Below are 20098 nucleotides of genomic sequence, written 5' to 3' on the forward strand. Positions count from 1 at the left end.
GTCCTCGTTATCTAACACCTGATGACACACATGATCTCTGCATTGTTTGTTTTGGTGAAGAACACGGACGCAATGTCCTTGAGGGGAGTCTCTATCCACTGCAAGCATTTTTTTGATGAAAAAGCTCTGCTCTTGTCTGTCTCTCTTTTCGGGGAAACAGGGGCAGTTGTCTGCTCCCTGCAGTTCAGGAGCCGCCGCTGCTGAGGCATGGAGGAGAATGAGTTTGTAGGGATCACAGGCGGATCAGGCCGATGACTTTAAGGATGGGCTTTCCCTTTCATGGACGAGGGTGAGCTGCTAGATGATGATGATGTGATTTCCCTAACATCAGCGTTCTGCCCTGGAAGAGCAGGAGATGTCTCAGGGGCGGGGGGCGAAAGTTGAGGCTGAGCCCTCCCAATCCTCCTGTCCTGCGAATAAAGAGTTATTTGAGGTTATGGAACATGCCACAGCTTTCTACTTGATGCTCTTGTTTCACATTTCACACTTTTTGATACGTCCATAGAGACGGTGATCGAGAAGTTTTGGGAGGTGAAGGTGCACTCAGCGGCCTTCAAAACATTCATTACAAGAAGTTCCATGGACTGAGCCTGAACAAATGAAGGGATCCTGGCCAGTCTCGGTGTGAGGATCAGAGACGGGCACAGAAGGCTAGTGTCGCATCTCGTGCCCCTCCCCACCTTTGGGTGGGGTTAGGAGGAAGCACAGGTTAATGGGAGGTAGGCAAGATCTGAGGGAGGTGATCCAGACGATGCATTCCCAACACTCTTGTCCGAACCAGAGTAAGATCTAAACATCTCACCTCCCTCAGGTGGCTTAATATCTGCCTTAATATCTCATCTTACCGTTCCTAAATTCCCCTATAACCACCATCAAATCCACCTGACCAAGGCTTATGCCTCTTCCACTGACTGGGACGCCATATCCATGTTTGTCCAGAGGAGCTTCCTGTGTCAGGATGGAGCTCTTCTCACTGAGGTGTCAAGCGGGTTTATTCCATTCTGCAGTCCTCTAATTGCTGTCCTCTAATTACCTCTGTTGATACATTTCTGAGTGAAAAAATAATAAAATAAATGCATGTGTAATGATGAGTCAACTGAGTGAGGATAAAATTGCAGTTCATTTAACAGCAGAATGAACAGGAAATGAAATCATAAACAGTACTGGCCATGATCAGGGCAGGCAGCAGAGAATCATAGTCCAGTAAACAATACAGGTCACAACTTAAAGAACAATCCACAACGAATAAATGCTTGCAAATGATTACCCAGGCAAATCAAGACTTCTCGCTGATGTGTATGTTTGGTGTGCTTATATGGAGAGAGGATAATGACTAGCAGGTGTTTGTTTGCAATCAGTCCCAGGTATGTGGGTTTATGGGAATTGGAGTCCAAATTGAAACAGTCAATACTCTGGTGAGCGTTCCCTCTGATGTTGCGGAGGAGGTGGTGCGGAAGCCCATTGTTTCCAGGCTCTGAAGGTCTGGTTAAAGCAGGACGCATGCTCTCTATCGGGTAGAGAGCATGAGGCTAGATTGGGATGCTAGATATGAACACACTACCACTTTTTATGAATTTAGAGTTCTTCTCTCATGTGGAGAGTTGAGTTCTCTGTTTCTCAGAACTTGCAGAATGCTTACCCTTCTGGATTTCTATGAACAAGCTGTAGGTTGAGAGGTGGGTGTTATGCTCCCTCAGCTAGGTAACTTACTGCTAGCCAGACCAGCATTATGACCATGAGGATGAATTGGTGACTTCTTCCATTTATGGCTCTCTACGCATGTCAACTGAGACTGCCCTGCTCTCAGTTAATGAAGCCCTGCGACTGGCAAGAGCATCTTCAAAATCCTCAGTACTCATCTTGCTGGATCTGTCTTCTGCCTTTGACACTGTTAACCACCAGATTCTCCTGTCCACCCTCAGAAAGATGGGCATCTCTGGAACTGCACTCCTGTGGGTTAAGTCCTACCTCTCTGACAGATCCTTCAGTGTGTCTTGGAGGGGTGATGTTTCAAAGTCACACCACCTTGCTACTGGGGTTCCTCAAGGCTCAGTACTTGGGCCACTTCTCTTCTCCATCTACATGACATCATTAGGATCTGTCATTTAGAAGCATGGCTTTTCTTATCACTGCTACGCTGATGACACCCAACTCTACCTCTCATTCCAACCAGATGATCTGACAGTAGCTGCTCGCATTTCAGCCTGTCTGAGTGACATCTCTAGCTGAATGAATGACCAGCACCTTCAGCTCAACCTTACGAAGACAGAACTGCTGGTGCTAACTCATCGTTTCATCAAAACTTCTCCATACAGATGGGTTCGTCAACCATTACTCCTTCGAGGACAGCCAGAAACCTAGGAGTTGTGATGAATCATCAGTTAAGCTTCACAGACCACATTGCTACAACTACCCGGTCCTGCAGGTTTGCCTTATACAACATTAGGAAGATTAGACCCTTCCTGTCAGAGCAAGCAACCCAACTTCTTGTCCAAGCTCTTGTTCTCTCCAGACTGGACTATTGTAATGCTCTCCTGGCTCTTCCTGCATGTACTGTCAATCCTCTGCAATTGATCCAGAATGCAGCAGCGAGGGTTGTCTTCAATGAGCCAAAAAAAAGCTCACGTTACTCCGCTCCTCATCAGGTTACACTGGCTACCAGTAGCCGCTCGCATCAAATTCAAGGTACTGATGCTTGCCTACAAGAGGACCACTGGCACGGCACCAACTTACCTAAACTCACTAGTTCAAACTTATGTGCCCTCCAGAGGTTTGCGCTCTGCAAGTGAACAACGCCTTGTGGCGCCATCCCGAAGAAGTTCAAAATCACTCTCACTGACCTTTTCCTGGACTGTGCCCAGCTGGTGGAATGATCTCAACAAACAAACAACAACAACAACAGCACTTAGCTAAATGTTTTGTGCTAGACTAACTGAGGCTTGTCATGGCACTTGTATACTGTTGTTGTTCAATTGTTGTTCTGACTGCTTCTATTGTTCTCATTTGTAAGTTGCTTTTGATAAAAGTGTCTGCTAAATGATTAAATGTAAATGTAATGGACTCCTCCCTTAGAGTGCCACGGTCACATAAGGTCTCTAGATCTGTCTGGTAAACAATCTCAACGGCATCTTTATATGTATTAAGTAATCAAATGTAATGATTAATGTTAGCATCCTAGATGAGCAGGACATTAAACTGATCTAAAACATTGTTTTAATGAGCTCACACAGTCCTCATGAGAGCCTGAATGTCTCATCCAGTTTCCATGACAACACAGTAGATTGGTATCATGTAAGGCCTGTAGAGGTCAGCATTTACACTGCTTTTATTTTAGGGTCATAGATATACAGTACTATTGCAGCTTTTATTATATATATATATATACGTGTTTTTGTCTAATCAGTACATCTATATTGTCTGTTTTGCCAAACTAAAAAAGAAGAGAGAGATATGAAGCCTTAGCCACTACATGAAATAAAATAAGTAAAATATTTTTTAAACTAAAAATCTTTCATTTTTTATATTTTCTTTTATTAAAGTTAACATGCATTTCATTTTATTTTTATTATATATAAAAATGTATTTATGTGGCACTTTTTACAATTTACGTTATTTAAAGCAGCTCAATCATGATGTTTATGATAGTTTATGTTGATGTTCATAGTATTATATCTTCATGCCTTATATAGTCACATTTAAAAGATTAGAGTGTAATATTAACACCATTTATGCTTTCCAACGATATAAACAATCAAGCTGAGGTTTGCAACATAGAAAATATAATTTCAGGTAAGTATACTGTATTTCTGCAGAAAAGGTTGTAGGTAGCTATATATCTGACACTGAACACAACATAGTCCACATTCTGCAACAATATAAACAATCACAGAGCTGAGATTTGATCAATTGCAATTTATTTTAATGATAAAAAGGCCTCAACAGAAATGAATTTATTGCAACTGAACTTAAAAAAGCATTTAAAAAGCATTGCAAATGAGCATAGTAAAGAAATGGTCCACAAACAACACTATATTCAGTCTGTTCCTCACACGAAGCTGTTGTCCGGCTTCAGAAGATTTGTGCATTAAATTCTATTATACTTTTATTGTCATTTACACCAATGAACGAAAGCAGAGAGTCAGAGTAAAGGTAAAACATGAATAGATTTATTCATTAATGCATTCCTCATCTAAAACATTTTTGTGTAAATATACTATCTTACATCATGGAAATGTCTTTTGGCAGCTGTGAAGATCATCTTTTTGTCCATTTTGAGTTATTTGCAAAGAAAGGAAGTGCAGGAGCACAGATGCAGGGACCTGTTGTGATCATGTCGACTCCAACACACGTGCAGACGAGAATTAAACCAGGTTTGCAAAGAGGGAAAGATCAGGAACTAATGTGTTCCTTGCAGCTCGTGGCACGCAAGTCCCTTCATGATGATGATGATGATGATGGGCATTTGTTCAGACAGAGCGCAGATGTGTACATAAAAATAAAAATAACATAAAAGAAACACTAGAAATGAAAGAAAATCCAAAGCCAGTGTATTCACTAACCACAGAGATATGACGCAGTTTCCTTCTCCAGTGTTCAGAACGGCCAAGTTATTAAAGAGTCAAGAAGAAGAAGACATCTAGTGTTCATGAATACATGAGACTTTAAAGTCCACATGAAATCAAACAGAGCCTATTCTTAATTCACGTATCTGCTCATACACTTCATGCACGTTATTCCAAAGAACAAACTCTTTCAGCAAAATGTAACCCAGCTAACAGAAAGCATATGAAGGAAATTTCTTCCAGTAATCAGAATCAGAACAAGCTTTTGAATGAGGAATTTGTTTTGATGACAAAAGTATTCATATTAATACTGTAATGTTATTATTTAGTCTTTGTTAGTGTTAAAACGTTGGCACCAAACCATTTATACATTGTTTGTGAAACATTTATGAAACTTTTTTTTTTTTAATGATATTAGTTTCAAAAAAACATTTGAAATAACATAATGTGTTCCCGTAACACAGAAAAAAAAACAAGTTCTGAGAAGTTTGATATGTGTTTGTGAGCAAACTTTTTTCCTGTAACGTTACTGCAATGTTCAAAGAAAAGTAACGTTTGCCAAATAATAATATGGAGCGTTCACTTGACGTTTGCATTAAAAAAAAATTGTTCAGAAACAATGTTTTCAAAACTTACTGGGAATATTAGCAAAACATTCTTAGAACAAATTTCTGTTAGCTGGGCTCAAAACTGAACTTGATTTTTTAACCCTTCCATGACCAGCTTCGCTTTTCACAATACAAACATTTGCAACCTTTCTTGTTTGACTCGCTCCTGATGTGAAATGGGTCGTAAACTAATACTGCGAATGGTTAGCATCTAAATCAACAGAACTTTCCCACGTCTTTGACACACTTCCTTTACAACACCAAGAAACACTTCCTTACAGCATGTCAACATTTACACTGTACCACTAAAACTTCTCATAGAAACGATATGAAATGGAATATGATGTCTCGGGCACGTGAGGCCGTGAAAAACAAAAGCCATCAACCACGAGGTGTCCCAATGGTTCATATTCATGTGATGTGCATTAGAGCGTCATGGACGGCTGTCCCCGACCCTGCGACAGCAGTTCAGTATATCTTCCAAGAGGCTGATTATAAATCTGTGTGTGCTCAGAGGAGAGTGCAGCGCTTGCCGCGTTTTTTGATGGGCGGAGGGCAGAGGACGGCGCGAATGGCTTCGTCAAATACAGTCTTTAGCCCGCGCTGAGTGAGAGCAGAGCACTCCAGATACTTCACAGCCCCTGCGGCACAAACACAACACGGCTGCTTCAGTCAGACCACAGAATACACTTCTGTTTAAACATTTGTTCTGCTTGGAACTATTTTACTTGAGTCAAACTGATTTAGTAACAATATACTCCCACAGGGGATGAGTGATTAACCAAAAATAAATACTTTTACTTGTAACAAGAAGCACTAATTAACAAATGAGTAGCTTTAAGGGCACCCTATAGTATTCTGTCAAAGTCAAAAGGGTGACGGATTGTTTGAAAAATAATTAACAGCAATAAATATTAATGTAATTTGACATGTAATGTAAAATCAAATTGTCTTATTTTTTGTTATTAATTAGTTTTTATTAAATTTTATCTTAAGTAGTAGATTTTTTATTTAACAGTGAAATGTTACAATATTAATATTTCTTGTTTTGTTTTTATTTATATTTTAATAATAATAATAATATTTTTTATTGAATATAAATAAAACAAAACACAAAATATACCAGGTTAGGTATGCATTATTTACTGCCACACTGATAAATAATAATTTATATATATATATATATATATATATATATATATATTTTTTTTTTTCAATTGTGTAGCCCTACTCTCCTTTACTCTTCATTTATTTATTTAATTTATATATTCTAAGGCGTCCTTGTTGCACATGTTGCATATACTTAATTTTAAAGTAACAATAAATTATCCATAATTGCTTGCAAGTAACCCTAAGCCAAACCCTAAACCTAACCTAAACATTATAGTAAGTACATGTAGTTAATTGATATTACTCACTACTTATAATTATGATAATTAACGTATAATTAAAGTGTAACACGGACACATTTAAATAAAGTAACCAAATAGATAAAAAAATGTGAAATAGTATTACAATATTAAAAAGCTGCGTTCTATGTGAATATCTGTAAAGTTGTAATTCATTTCTGTGATCAAAGCTGAATTTTCAGCATCATTACTCCGAGACGATAAGCATCTCTGTGCATCCCAGAACATCAGCAGCGCTGCACTCACTCAGTAGCTGCATGCATGCATGCACAGATCTGCTGCTGTCTCGAGTCTGTCGGTACGCACCGATCTCTCGGGCCATGGCCAGACCCTGCGGGTATGTGATGGGCGACAGCTTCTTGTCCCGCAGCCGCTCGATGGTGTCCTTATCATCCCGCAGGTCCAGTTTGGTGCCCACCAGGATGATGGGTGTGTTGGGGCAGTGGTGTCGGACCTCGGGGTACCACTGGAGCACAGAAACACTCACTCTTATATTACGCTCTGCTGTCAGTACTGTCTTTGTCTGCTGTGCTTTCAAAAGCACCTGAAAGATGAGTTGCACCTACCTTTGCACGGACGTTCTCAAAGGACGCTGGGCTCACCAATGAGAAGCATATTAAAAACACATCCTGTGGAGACAACAGCCCAGTTCAGTTACACCGCACTGCATCATATTTGCTGAATGAAATCCAGTACTTGTTTCACACTCATTCTGATGAGCTGATTTCACTCCAGCACGTCACACTTCCTCACAAAACATGCATTTCATAGTGTTTTTGCTTTCAATAACCATTTTTAAGAGGAAGAAATATTTAATTATTCTTCAATTAGTGGAAAAACTGCCTCAAATACAACATTCCTGATTCCTGAAAAATCTTCACTCTTATTTTTAACTTCTCTTATGTCACACACACACACACACACACATTTATATATGTGTGTATATATATCATATCAGATATATTTGAAATTCATCAAATTCATCATTGCTTTTCAATACGTATTTCCAAAAAAAAAATAATAATAATAATAATAAATAATAATAATGAAATAAATTCAATTAAAACTAATTTTAAAATAAAGAAGAAATTTACACCTTCTAAGAAAAAAAGATATTTTAGATTATTTTGCAGGTTATAATTTGGGCAAATAAATGCTAACTATGAACTCGTTTTTTGGAAAGTACAATTTATTTAGGCCCAATACCCCCAAATATTACAGCAATAGATTACCAATATTTATTTATAATAATGTGATAATTTACTGAGATAATTTTTTAATTCAGCATCATTAACTTAGATCTATATTTTTGTTATTGCCATGCTTTTGAAGTGTAAGTTCATTTTCTAAATTCTACAGAATGCTTGAAAAATATTTTTTACTAAATATTAAAAAATAAAGATGCTGCTGTGCAGACTGCTCAGCTCAGACTGCTCAGCTCAGAATGTGATGCTCAGAGTGTGATGCTCAGAGTGTGATGCTCAGAGTGTGATGCTCAGACTGCTCAGCTCAGAATGTGATGCTCAGACTGTGATGCTCAGAATGTGATGCTCAGACTGTGATGCTCAGACTGTGATGCTCAGAATGTGATGCTCAGACTGTGATGCTCAGACTGTGATGCTCAGACTGTGATGCTCAGACTGTGATGCTCAGAATGTGATGAACAGAATGTGATGCTCTGACTATGATGCTCAGAATGTGATGCTCAGACTGTGATGCTCAGACTGTGATGCTCAGAATGTGATGCTCAGAATGTGATGCTCAGACTGTGATGCTCAGAATGTGATGCTCAGAATGTGATGCTCAGACTGTGAAGCTCAGACTGTGATGCTCAGACTGTGATGCTCAGACTGTGATGCTCAGACTGTGAAGCTCAGACTGTGATGCTCAGAATGTGATGCTCAGACTGTGATGCTCATACTGTGATGCTCAGAATGTGATGCTCAGACTGAAGCTCAGAATGTGATGCTCAGAATGTGATGCTCAGACTGTGATGCTCAGAATGTGATGCTCAGACTGTGATGCTCAGAATGTGATGCTCAGACTGTGATGCTCTGACTGTGATGCTCAGAATGTGATGCTCAGACTGTGAAGCTCAGAATGTGATGCTCAGACTGTGATGCTCAGACTGTGAAGCTCAGACTGTGATGCTCTGTGATGCTCAGAATGTGATGCTCAGACTGTGAAGCTCAAAATGCGATGCTCAGAATGTGATGCTCAGACTGTGATGCTCAGAATGTGATGCTCAGACTGTGATGCTCAGAATGTGATGCTCTGACTGTGATGCTCAGACTGTGATGCTCAGAATGTGATGCTCAGACTGTGATGCTCAGAATGTGATGCTCAGAATGTGATGCTCAGACTGTGATGCTCAGAATGTGATGCTCAGAATGTGATGCTCAGACTGTGATGCTCAGAATGTGATGCTCAGACTGTGATGCTCAGAATGTGATGCTCAGAATGTGATGCTCAGACTGTGATGCTCAGAATGTGATGCTCAGACTGTGATGCTCAGACTGTGATGCTCAGAATGTGATGCTCAGACTGTGATGCTCAGAATGTGATGCTCAGACTGTGATGCTCAGAATGTGATGCTCAGACTGTGATGCTCAGACTGTGATGCTCAGACTGTGATGCTCAGAATGTGATGAACAGAATGTGATGCTCTGACTATGATGCTCAGAATGTGATGCTCAGAATGTGATGCTCAGACTGTGATGCTCAGAATGTGATGCTCAGAATGTGATGCTCAGACTGTGATGCTCAGAATGTGATGCTCAGAATGTGATGCTCAGAATGTGATGCTCAGAATGTGATGCTCAGACTGTGATGCTCAGACTGTGAAGCTCAGACTGTGATGCTCAGAATGTGATGCTCAGACTGTGATGCTCATACTGTGATGCTCAGAATGTGATGCTCAGACTGAAGCTCAGAATGTGATGCTCAGAATGTGATGCTCAGAATGTGATGCTCAGACTGTGATGCTCAGACTGTGATGCTCAGAATGTGATGCTCAGACTGTGATGCTCAGAATGTGATGCTCAGACTGTGATGCTCTGACTGTGATGCTCAGAATGTGATGCTCAGACTGTGAAGCTCAGAATGTGATGCTCAGACTGTGAAGCTCAGACTGTGATGCTCAGACTGTGAAGCTCAGACTGTGATGCTCTGACTGTGATGCTCAGAATGTGATGCTCAGACTGTGAAGCTCAAAATGCGATGCTCAGAATGTGATGCTCAGACTGTGATGCTCAGAATGTGATGCTCAGACTGTGATGCTCAGAATGTGATGCTCTGACTGTGATGCTCAGACTGTGATGCTCAGAATGTGATGCTCAGACTGTGATGCTCAGACTGTGATGCTCAGAATGTGATGCTCTGACTGTGATGCTCAGAATGTGATGCTCAGACTGTGATGCTCAGAATGTGATGCTCAGAATGTGATGCTCAGAATGTGATGCTCAGACTGTGATGCTCAGACTGTGATGCTCAGAATGTGATGCTCAGACTGTGATGCTCAGAATGTGATGCTCAGAATGTGATGCTCAGACTGTGATGCTCAGACTGTGATGCTCAGAATGTGATGCTCAGACTGTGATGCTCAGAATGTGATGCTCAGAATGTGATGCTCAGACTGTGAAGCTCAGAATGTGATGCTCAGACTGTGAAGCTCAGACTGTGATGCTCAGAATGTGATGCTCAGACTGTGATGCTCAGAATGTGATGCTCAGACTGTGATGCTCAGACTGTGAAGCTCAGACTGTGATGCTCAGACTGTGATGCTCAGAATGTGATGCTCAGACTGTGATGCTCAGACTGTGAAGCTCAGACTGTGATGCTCAGACTGTGATGCTCAGAATGTGATGCTCAGACTGTGATGCTCAGACTGTGATGCTCAGAATGTGATGCTCAGACTGTGATGCTCAGAATGTGATGCTCAGACTGTGATGCTCAGACTGTGATGCTCAGAATGTGATGCTCAGACTGTGATGCTCAGAATGTGATGCTCAGACTGTGAAGCTCAGAATGTGATGCTCAGACTGTGATGCTCAGAATGTGATGCTCATACTGTGATGCTCAGAATGTGATGCTCAGACTGTGATGCTCAGAATGTGATGCTCAGACTGTGATGCTCGGAATGTGATGCTCGGAATGTGATGCTCGGACTGTGATGCTCGGACTGTGATGCTCAGACTGTGATGCTCAGACTGTGATGCTCAGACTGTGATGCTCAGAATGTGATGCTCAGACTGTGATGCTCAGACTGTGATGCTCAGAATGTGATGCTCAGAATGTGATGCTCAGACTGTGATGCTCAGACTGTGATGCTCAGAATGTGATGCTCAGACTGTGATGCTCTGACTGTGATGCTCAGAATGATATGCTCAGACTGTGAAGCTCAGAATGTGATGCTCAGACTGTGAAGCTCAGACTGTGATGCTCAGACTGTGAAGCTCAGAATGTGATGCTCTGACTGTGATGCTCAGAATGTGATGCTCAGACTGTGAAGCTCAGAATGTGATCCTCAGAATGTGATGCTCAGACTGTGATGCTCAGAATGTGATGCTCAGAATGTGATGCTCAGAATGTGATGCTCTGACTGTGATGCTCAGACTGTGATGCTCAGAATGTGATGCTCTGACTGTGATGCTCTGACTGTGATGCTCAGAATGTGATGCTCAGAATGTGATGCTCAGACTGTGATGCTCAGAATGTGATGCTCAGACTGTGATGCTCAGACTGTGATGCTCAGAATGTGATGCTCAGACTGTGATGCTCAGACTGTGATGCTCAGACTGTGATGCTCAGAATGTGATGCTCAGACTGTGATGCTCAGAATGTGATGCTCAGACTGTGATGCTCAGACTGTGATGCTCAGAATGTGATGCTCAGACTGTGATGCTCAGAATGTGATGCTCAGACTGTGATGCTCTGACTGTGCTGCTCAGACTGTGAAGCTCAGAATGTGATGCTCAGACTGTGATGCTCAGAATGTGATGCTCAGACTGTGATGCTCAGAATGTGATGCTCAGACTGTGAAGCTCAGACTGTGATGCTCAGAATGTGATGCTCAGACTGTGATGCTCTGACTGTGATGCTCAGAATGTGATGCTCAGACTGTGATGCTCAGAATGTGATGCTCAGACTGTGATGCTCAGAATGTGATGCTCAGAATGTGATGCTCAGACTGTGATGCTCAGACTGTGATGCTCGGACTGTGATGCTCAGAATGTGATGCTCGGACTGTGATGCTCAGAATGTGATGCTCAGACTGTGATGCTCAGACTGTGATGCTCAGAATGTGATGCTCGGACTGTGATGCTCGGACTGTGATGCTCAGAATGTGATGCTCAGACTGTGATGCTCAGACTGTGATGCTCAGAATGTGATGCTCAGAATGTGATGCTCAGACTGTGATGCTCAGAATGTGATGCTCAGACTGTGATGCTCAGACTGTGATGCTCAGAATGTGATGCTCAGACTGTGATGCTCAGAATGTGATGCTCAGACTGTGATGCTCAGACTGTGATGCTCAGACTGTGATGCTCAGAATGTGATGCTCAGAATGTGATGCTCAGACTGTGATGCTCAGAATGTGATGCTCAGACTGTGATGCTCAGAATGTGATGCTCAGACTGTGATGCTCAGACTGTGATGCTCAGAATGTGATGCTCAGACTGTGATGCTCAGACTGTGATGCTCAGAATGTGAAGCTCAGACTGTGAAGCTCAGACTGTGATGCTCAGAATGTGATGCTCAGAATGTGATGCTCAGACTGTGATGCTCAGACTGTGATGCTCAGACTGTGAGGACACACCGTCTGTGGGTACGAGAGCGGACGGAGGCGGTCGTAGTCCTCCTGTCCCGCTGTGTCCCATAAGCCCAGGTTGACTGGTTTGCCATCCACCATCACATTGGCAGAGTAGTTGTCAAATCTGAACAAAGCACATTGACATAATTCTCAATAAAACATCATAAAAAAATTAAGAACGAGACAAACGGCATCAGTTCAGAATCTGACTTCTGTTCCGATCCATCAGCCTCATTCATCTCTGTGACCATAATGTCTCGTTACAGTTATTCCGTAAAAGCTCTTTTTTTTTAGATCTGTTTATGTCAGTATCTGCAGTATACTGCTATAAAGATCTCATTGATTTACATCACAAGCATCATTCTCACTATACAGTATTAGACTATTTGAACCTTAAAAACCTGATGCATCAAATATAACACAAAAATAAACCACATATGCATGCAAATGTTTTTTGTATTGTTTTATATTTGTCTAAAGGTTCAATAATGTGCTCCATTATTTTATTGTGTTTTTGAAGCAGATGCACACACTCTATACTCACACTGTAGGGATGTACTCGCCGGGGAAGGCATTTGTGGTGTAGCTGATCAGCAGACAGGTTTTACCCACCGCCCTGATGAGGAAACACACACCACACCACACAGCTCAGCTGGGCATAAACCCACAGATGCTGAAAGAGCACTAGGCCATAACCTTATATGATGAATAAGTGGCATCAAGTAAAAGTAGTTAGTGCTGATAGTGTGCTGTTTCTGTGAGTGTGTGTGTGTGTGTGTGTGTGTGTGTGTGTGTGTGTGTGTGTGTGTGTGTGTGTGTGTGTGTCAGATAGTGACAGACCCTGTCCCACATTCACACTCGCCCGGGGGCACACACACACACACACAAACACACACACACACACACACACACACACACACAGATACACACACCATCACTAATGAAATGTGCACTGGAAGAAGATTCGTTTGTTTGAGTCGAATGAATCACTCAAATACGAGCGGTTCGCGATTCACCACCTGACTGATTCGTTGAGAGTTTGGGAACCTTGACGTATTATAATACACAGTACAGATTATCCTATTTAAATCAATGTGAAAACAAGAGGTCACAATGAATCTAAAAGTAGTCTGATTATATTACCTGAAATGTCTAATTTAATGGATCACGTTACTTACTACAATTGTTGTCATGTAATTTCTAATCAGTAACAGATTACAGTTTGTCAGTAATCTACCCAGCTCTGTTCACACGTGCTGTAAAAAAGCCTTTCATATTTTCTTTGCATTGATTTATAATGCACAAAATCTGTTATTTATCAAGATGCCAGTATACCATCTTTTTTCATTACTTTATTTCTGTTGTATTAGAATATTATTTGACATAACTTACACCAAATTTGACACTTTATTTTGGCTATATTTTTTGAGTGTCATAATTAGGTAGTAAAAGTCAGAAAAAAAATGTAATTTGGGAATTGTTGAAGAAAATGTGCATTTATGAATATAATATTTTGCCTATAACATAAATACATCCCTTATATATTCTGTTATGTTCAAAACGAGAAAAATGACAGAATATATCACACATAGTGAAATCAATGTCTTAATGGGATTTTGTAGCAAACCAAAATTATTAAAAGATTATCTATTGCCTCAGTACTGAAATTACAATTCGAGTGAGCATTTGACTTACGCCTGCCTTTAGATCCACGCAATTATGACGTAAAATAATTGCCAATAATGTTTCTGAACCGGCTCTTCAAAAGAACCGACTCACGGAATGACTAGGACTCGGCTCACATGCACGCGCTCCACACTCTTCTCGTGCACGCTACAGGAGGGAGTGGTAACCATAGGCTTCTGCTTCAGGCTTTTGCCATTCAACACCCAATGCATTACACGAAAACGACACATTACTGTTCAGAGCCGTTGATTGAACGTCTAATGACCAGTGCATGCTGCCAAGCCGCACATGCATTAGCGATTAAAATAATACACGAAACAATGATTAATGTATCACGCATTGATGTGCTAATTACAATAGCTATACAGATTCCGATCATATTACAATTTTGCATGCATTCTGCACGCATGCACACGCTTAGGATCAAATAGAGGTTATAACGTTGATCAAATAATCAAATGCAAAGGTCAGAACTGGTCAAGGATGCATCGCAATACCCCACACGGCTTTTCCAATGATGCTCCTCTCCATCAGCTCCCAAAAACACTACTCACCCGTCGCCGACCACCACGCATTTGATAGCTTGCATTTGTGGAGAGGCAGGTTACTTCACTTCACGGCCGAAAATGTATTTTATTATGCCACGGGTCCAACTTTAACGAGAAATGATAGATATCTGCAAAAACACGGTCACTGCCCTCCTTGCAGCAGCGGGTTTGACGGCGAACTTCACCGAGACTCTCCGGAAAAAGACGAAGAAATTTAAAGAGACAGGAGCCCCACACCGCGTCTTTAAATATGATCGAATTCTAGCTACTACACACGGGGAATCTGTACTCTTTACTCAGTACTCTTTATCCCCTAAGTAATTGTAACAGTTGGCTTTATACAACACTAGATATTTGAATTAGGTGCAGGGTAGATGTTTCCCGTGACCTTACCTCGCTAATGTGAGTCGTGTCAAGTTATTAAGTTGGAAATGTTACCCTTTTCATTAAAGTTTGTGTTATGTTTAATTGTTTAACATGTTGAAACTGAAATATTTCTTCATAGTATAGCATGTTTTACATGTGCCAGGGGTCTAGGAAAAAAAATGTTCAGCCAGAAATTAAGGAAGTCGTGGCCTAATGGTTAGAGAGTCGGACTCCCAATCGAAAGGTTGTGAGTTCGAGTCCCAGGCCGGCAGGAATTGTGGGTGGGGGGAGTGCATGTACAGTTCTCTCTCCACCTTCAATACCACGACTTAGGTGCCCTTGAGCAAGGCACCGAACCCCCAACTGCTCCCCGGGTGCTGCAGCATAAATGGCTGCCCACTGCTCTGGGTGTGTGCTCACAGTGTGTGTGTGTTCACTGCTCTGTGTGTGTGCACTTCAGATGGGTTAAATGCAGAGCACAAATTCTGAGTATGGGTCACCATACTTGGCTGAATGTCACATCACTTTCACTTTCACTTTTTCACTTTCATTAAAATATGCTCCCACTCAGGCCTTCTAAGATACCAAGAGTTTGTTTCTTTATCAGATCTGGAGAATCACTTGTTCACCAATAGATCCTCTTCAGTGAATGGGTGCTGACAGAATAAAAACATCACAATAATCCACAGCACTCCAGTCCATCAGTGAACATCTGGAGAACACAAAAGATGAAACACATCCAGCATTAAGATGATTTTAACTCAAACACATAGAGTCTATAATCCATAATAACACTTCCTCCAGTGAAAAAGTGTTCTGGTCTGAATCAGGAGAGAAATCTGCACAGATCAAGCAGCGTTTAAACAACTCTAAACAAATATGTGAGAGACAACAGCAGATGCACTAAAATATGAAAAAAAAAACAATGTAAACACATGCTATAAGCAGTAGATGTATTATGCAGAGTTGCAAGCACCCTGAAGGAAGTCACTTGTTGGGGCTGAAGTGAGAGAGAGGAGAGCTCTGGATGTGTGTGAGAATGGTGTTCTGGAGGAAGCTGGCTCTCTGGGCCTCGTCCTCATGGATGCACTGGATCTCTTCCTCTGTAATGAGATCCAGAAGGACCTCTCTGTGGGCGCTGCTCAGAACTGATCCAAAACACACACACACACACACACACACACACACACACACACAGTGAGCCTCAGCATCAGGTTACATAGAAAACACTCATGAACAGAACAAAAACAAGCCTTGCATTTATTCCTCACCATGTAAAATGAGTTGCATGAATAAACATGACATTATTATATTATCAAAACTCAAAGTATAAAGAATGGTAATGCATATGCAGCCTTCATCTCTCTCTCAGAGATCAGAAATCTTCTCTCAGAAGATTATTTATAATGATTTATAGTGACGATCCAATCAAGATTTTTAGACATTTATTCAGGGACTGAAACACAACATTTAACCATTATTTTGATTTCAAATCCACACATTGTTACTTAAAATGCTTCTTCAGCATTGTGATTATTTTTTACACAGTGCAGTAATAGAATCTTTCATAGACGTGTTTAAACACAATAAATATAAGAAACACTTTATTCAATACCTTTTTCTTTTACATTTACTTCTAGATTAATATATTAAGTTGCTCAAGCAAGTTGCAAAATTATCACACAAATCCAAAATAAAACTTACCATTGACAGAAACACTCAGCTCTACTGCCTTTCCTTTTGCATTGAAATCTCTATTACAAACAATCCTGCGGTTCATAAACTACTTTGTTTTCCTACCTCCAGGAGTAACCTTTTATTTTTTATTTGTTGCAAGGAACACAAGTGACAGGTCACGTGACAAGGACATAACAACCATCAAAATAACTATAAAATGTTGCATATGATTTATGCACTATACATTCAAAGTATTTGGATTTTTCAGAAAAAATTAAAAGTTAAAATAATAATAATAAAAATAACAATAGCTTTTTACAGGGTATTAACCAAAACTAAAACCATAAAACATTGTTACTTGAATAAATAAATAAATAATAATAATAATAATAATAAAACTTTAACTGAAATAAAATAAAATATTTAAAAAAATATATATATAGCCTATACATTTCAGATAGTAGCAGTAGTAGCCTACTTGAAAATGTAAGTAATTTTTTACAAAATATATAAACATATTAAAAATAAAAAGAATTAATTAAGCTTCATATCTATCTATCTATCTATCTATCTATCTATCTATCTATCTATCTATCTATCTATCTATCTATCTATCTATCTATCTATCTATCTATCTATCTACCATTATGAGAACAAAGCTATTTTTGTAACAAACTGAATACTGTATAAATGTTATTTTTGTTTGTAATTCAGGAAATGAATTATTACATTACATATTACTGTTTTTAATTCACTTGTTTTACACTGTAGGCTCGTTTAGAACACAAAGCATGTGCTTTTTGCAGATGTAACTGTTTAGTTGATCATTTATTTATTCTTAGGCTATTTCTTTATTTCTGTGTACCCACGTGGTAGAAATAGGTTATGTATCTGTGGAACCTTCGCGAACGTTTCAAATTGAATATCTATTATGTGAGTACCTTAATTGAAACGATGTGTCTTTGATTATTGACAATAATAGAGCTCTTCTGAAGATTACACAGGGTTACGTTCTTCATTTAAATCAAATTAATATCTCCGAACGCGCCGTTTTTTATTTGAATGTGCGAGACTTCCGGCGTCATTCGCTTCCAGTTATTTTACCTGTACAGAAAGAGTCAGTTATGCTGCGTAACATAGCAAACTGCCCTTTTAATATACATATTTTAAATGACCTTCATAATCATAAACACTGACAAGCGCATTATCGTCCGCGGAATCTGAATGTGACTCTATCGCCCTCTTCAGGACGGAGCGTCGTCACGGTGTTTTTGTTACTGTATGAAACCGCGCTCATCAAACTCCAAAAACCAACCGAGAGTAGTTTCAGATGAGCCAAATAATGAAAACTGAGATTTCTCTGACCAGAAGAGAGGAAACTAAGCAAGGTTTCATCCTTACTATTGTGTATTTATCACACATGAAAGAGCTTTTATAGATTGTAGCTGTAACATTTGTAACATTGTAACATTTGTTTGTTTTTCAAATGTAACGTTAGCGCTAGGCTTCACGCGCTGGACGATGTTTCTTTAATAAATGATTGTTTCTGCTATAATACTGTCATACATTTAACCACAACATATAACATATAACCACAAACAGTAAAGAAATAATTCTGGCCACAAATAGACTACATTTAAAAGCCCTCAGTGTACATTATACAAATTAATGGTGTTTGTTTAGTTAATAAATGTGTTCAGTAGATGGGCCAAGGCTGCTCTTTAATTGTGTTGTTGTAGGACATTGTCTTGGTAACTAATGGATGATTCATCTAGAAAGCTGAGTATAACTGTCTCTTGTTGAGGAAAGATAAGAGACAGCAAACACACACCGAGTACAGAAAAAGACTAATCATTTAGTTTTCTGCTTTCCTGCTCTAAACTGTGTGTCTGTTATTAGATATGGACACTCTGAAAGCACACAAGGATGCATGGAAGGTCTATAAGGAGGAAACCCCCAGCACTGTTCAATAGTAAGTGCAGTTAGATTTTTCACATCATGCAGTTTTATCATACAGCACAGCATTACTGCAAACACAGACATTTATGTCACGCTGGTAAATGAAAGATCCAAAAGCAGAGATAACAGGAATAACAGTCTTTAATGAAAAAATATATAACAAAGGCAGTCCGTCTTTTCAGCACACAGAACTGGTAAATAGAAACTTGAACAAACGGAAAGACTCCTGTCTCGATGAGTAACAGAACAGGACTCCCTTGTAGCAGACTCGAAGCTCAGGAGTAGATAACTCAGGCAGGGTGAGAGAACCACATAGGTCTACAATCAGCAGCAACAGCAGCAGAATACAGCAAAAACTTAGGGGCTAGACTGTTCCAGGCAGACAAGACAAGAATAGGTGAGTACCTCTCAATACAGACCGGATGTAACTGCAGACAAAACGCATGACATGTAACAATAATCCAACCAAGAATCTACCCGAGCAAACACCAGATAAAGGGTGAACACTTAGGGCAAAGTAGAAACAGGTGTCATAGCAAATCAGCGCGAGCGCTGATTGCAATGACAAACAGGTGCATGAAGAGAGAGAGGTCAGCGGGACAGACAAAGAGTAATATAATAAGCTAATAAGGTGTGTGTGTGTGTGTGTGTGTGTGTGTAAATGAGTGAGAGCGTGCGAGAGCGAAAACGGAAGAAAAACCTGACTCATGACAGTACCCCTCCCTCAACGAGCGCCACTAGGCGCTCGAGGAAGGAGCCTGACGGGACCGGTAGAAGTCGTCAATCAGCGAGCGGTCCAGGACATCCCGGGCTGGAATCCACCGCCTCTCCTCAGGACCATACCCCTCCCAGTCCACCAAAAACTGGTGACCACGCCCCCGGGGACGAACGTCGAGTAGCCTTCGAACTCTGTAAATGGAGGCCCCCTCGTCAATAGGAGGAGGGGGAACGGAGGGACGTGCGGGCGCACGAATAACGGGTTTAATGCAAGACACGTGAAAAACCGGATGAACACGGCGCATCTGACCAGACAGTCTTAGCTTTACAGCGACTGGACTGATGACCTTAACAATAGAAAAGGGTCCAATAAAACGAGGCATGAGCTTGCGAGACGTCTCCTGAATAGGCAAATTGCGGGTGGATAACCACACCCTCTGACCGCAAAAATATCTGGGAGATCTCACCCTGCGGCGATTAGCGGCACGACGAGTACGTTCCCTAGTCTGACATAAGGCAGATCTCACCCTCCTCCAGGTACGCTTACATCTCTGAATAAAAGCCTCGACGGACGGAACCGAGGCCTGAGACTCCTGGGCGGAGAAAACAGGCGGTTGGAAGCCAAGGCAACCCTCAAACGGGGATAACCCAGTGGCGGACGATGGGAGAGAATTATGAGCATATTCGGCCCATGGTAACTGCTCGCACCAAGACGCGGGATTCTGAGAGGTAAGACTACGCAGCATGCGACCAA

The 20098-nt window shown here is 40.8% G+C and overlaps 2 protein-coding genes across 5 annotated transcripts in view; one reads left to right on the forward strand and one right to left on the reverse strand.

Annotated features, from left to right (window-relative positions):
• Positions 1 to 5112: 5112 nt before the first annotated feature.
• On the reverse strand, positions 5113 to 14823 carry LOC132121904 (ras-related C3 botulinum toxin substrate 3-like). 2 transcript variants are annotated; one of them, XM_059531636.1, is made up of 6 exons: positions 14632 to 14823; positions 12936 to 13007; positions 12398 to 12515; positions 7146 to 7208; positions 6826 to 7045; positions 5113 to 5811 (listed from the first exon to the last, which is right to left on the reverse strand). In XM_059531636.1, exons 1-6 carry the CDS (start codon positions 14664 to 14666, stop codon positions 5681 to 5683), a joined length of 639 nt encoding a protein of 212 aa, XP_059387619.1. In that variant the 5' UTR covers positions 14667 to 14823; the 3' UTR covers positions 5113 to 5680. The 2 variants fall into 2 exon arrangements, with proteins under 2 accessions (XP_059387619.1, XP_059387620.1); XM_059531637.1 differs by having other exon boundaries at positions 6886 to 7045; positions 14632 to 14822.
• Positions 14824 to 17729: 2906 nt separating this feature from the next.
• The window catches only part of LOC132122566 (WD repeat-containing protein on Y chromosome), a 28223-nt gene continuing 25854 nt past the window's right edge, over positions 17730 to 20098 (forward strand). The window contains exons 1-2 of one of the 3 annotated variants that reach the window (XM_059532944.1): positions 17730 to 18056; positions 18568 to 18640. In XM_059532944.1, coding sequence (XP_059388927.1) covers positions 17999 to 18056; positions 18568 to 18640 — 131 coding nt within the window. In that variant the 5' untranslated portion in view covers positions 17730 to 17998. The remainder of the gene's footprint in view (positions 18057 to 18567; positions 18641 to 20098) is intronic. The other 2 variants (XM_059532942.1, XM_059532943.1) reach the window with 2 other exon arrangements.

This window comes from Carassius carassius, chromosome 40 (genome assembly GCF_963082965.1).
Source record: "Carassius carassius chromosome 40, fCarCar2.1, whole genome shotgun sequence".
In the NCBI taxonomy this organism is placed as follows: Eukaryota; Metazoa; Chordata; class Actinopteri; order Cypriniformes; family Cyprinidae; genus Carassius; species Carassius carassius.

What these genes read in the sequence shown, in the direction of transcription:
- LOC132121904 (XM_059531636.1), bottom strand. Translation starts at nt 14,666, where the DNA reads ATGCAAGCTATCAAATGCGTGGTGGTCGGCGACGG. An exon ending in TGCGTGGTGGTCGGCGACGG is followed by an intron (nt 13,008 to 14,631) that starts GTGAGTAGTGTT and finishes TTTCCTCATCAG; the next exon opens with GGCGGTGGGTAAAACCTGTC. An exon ending in GGCGAGTACATCCCTACAGT is followed by an intron (nt 12,516 to 12,935) that starts GTGAGTATAGAG and finishes TGCTTTGTTCAG; the next exon opens with ATTTGACAACTACTCTGCCA.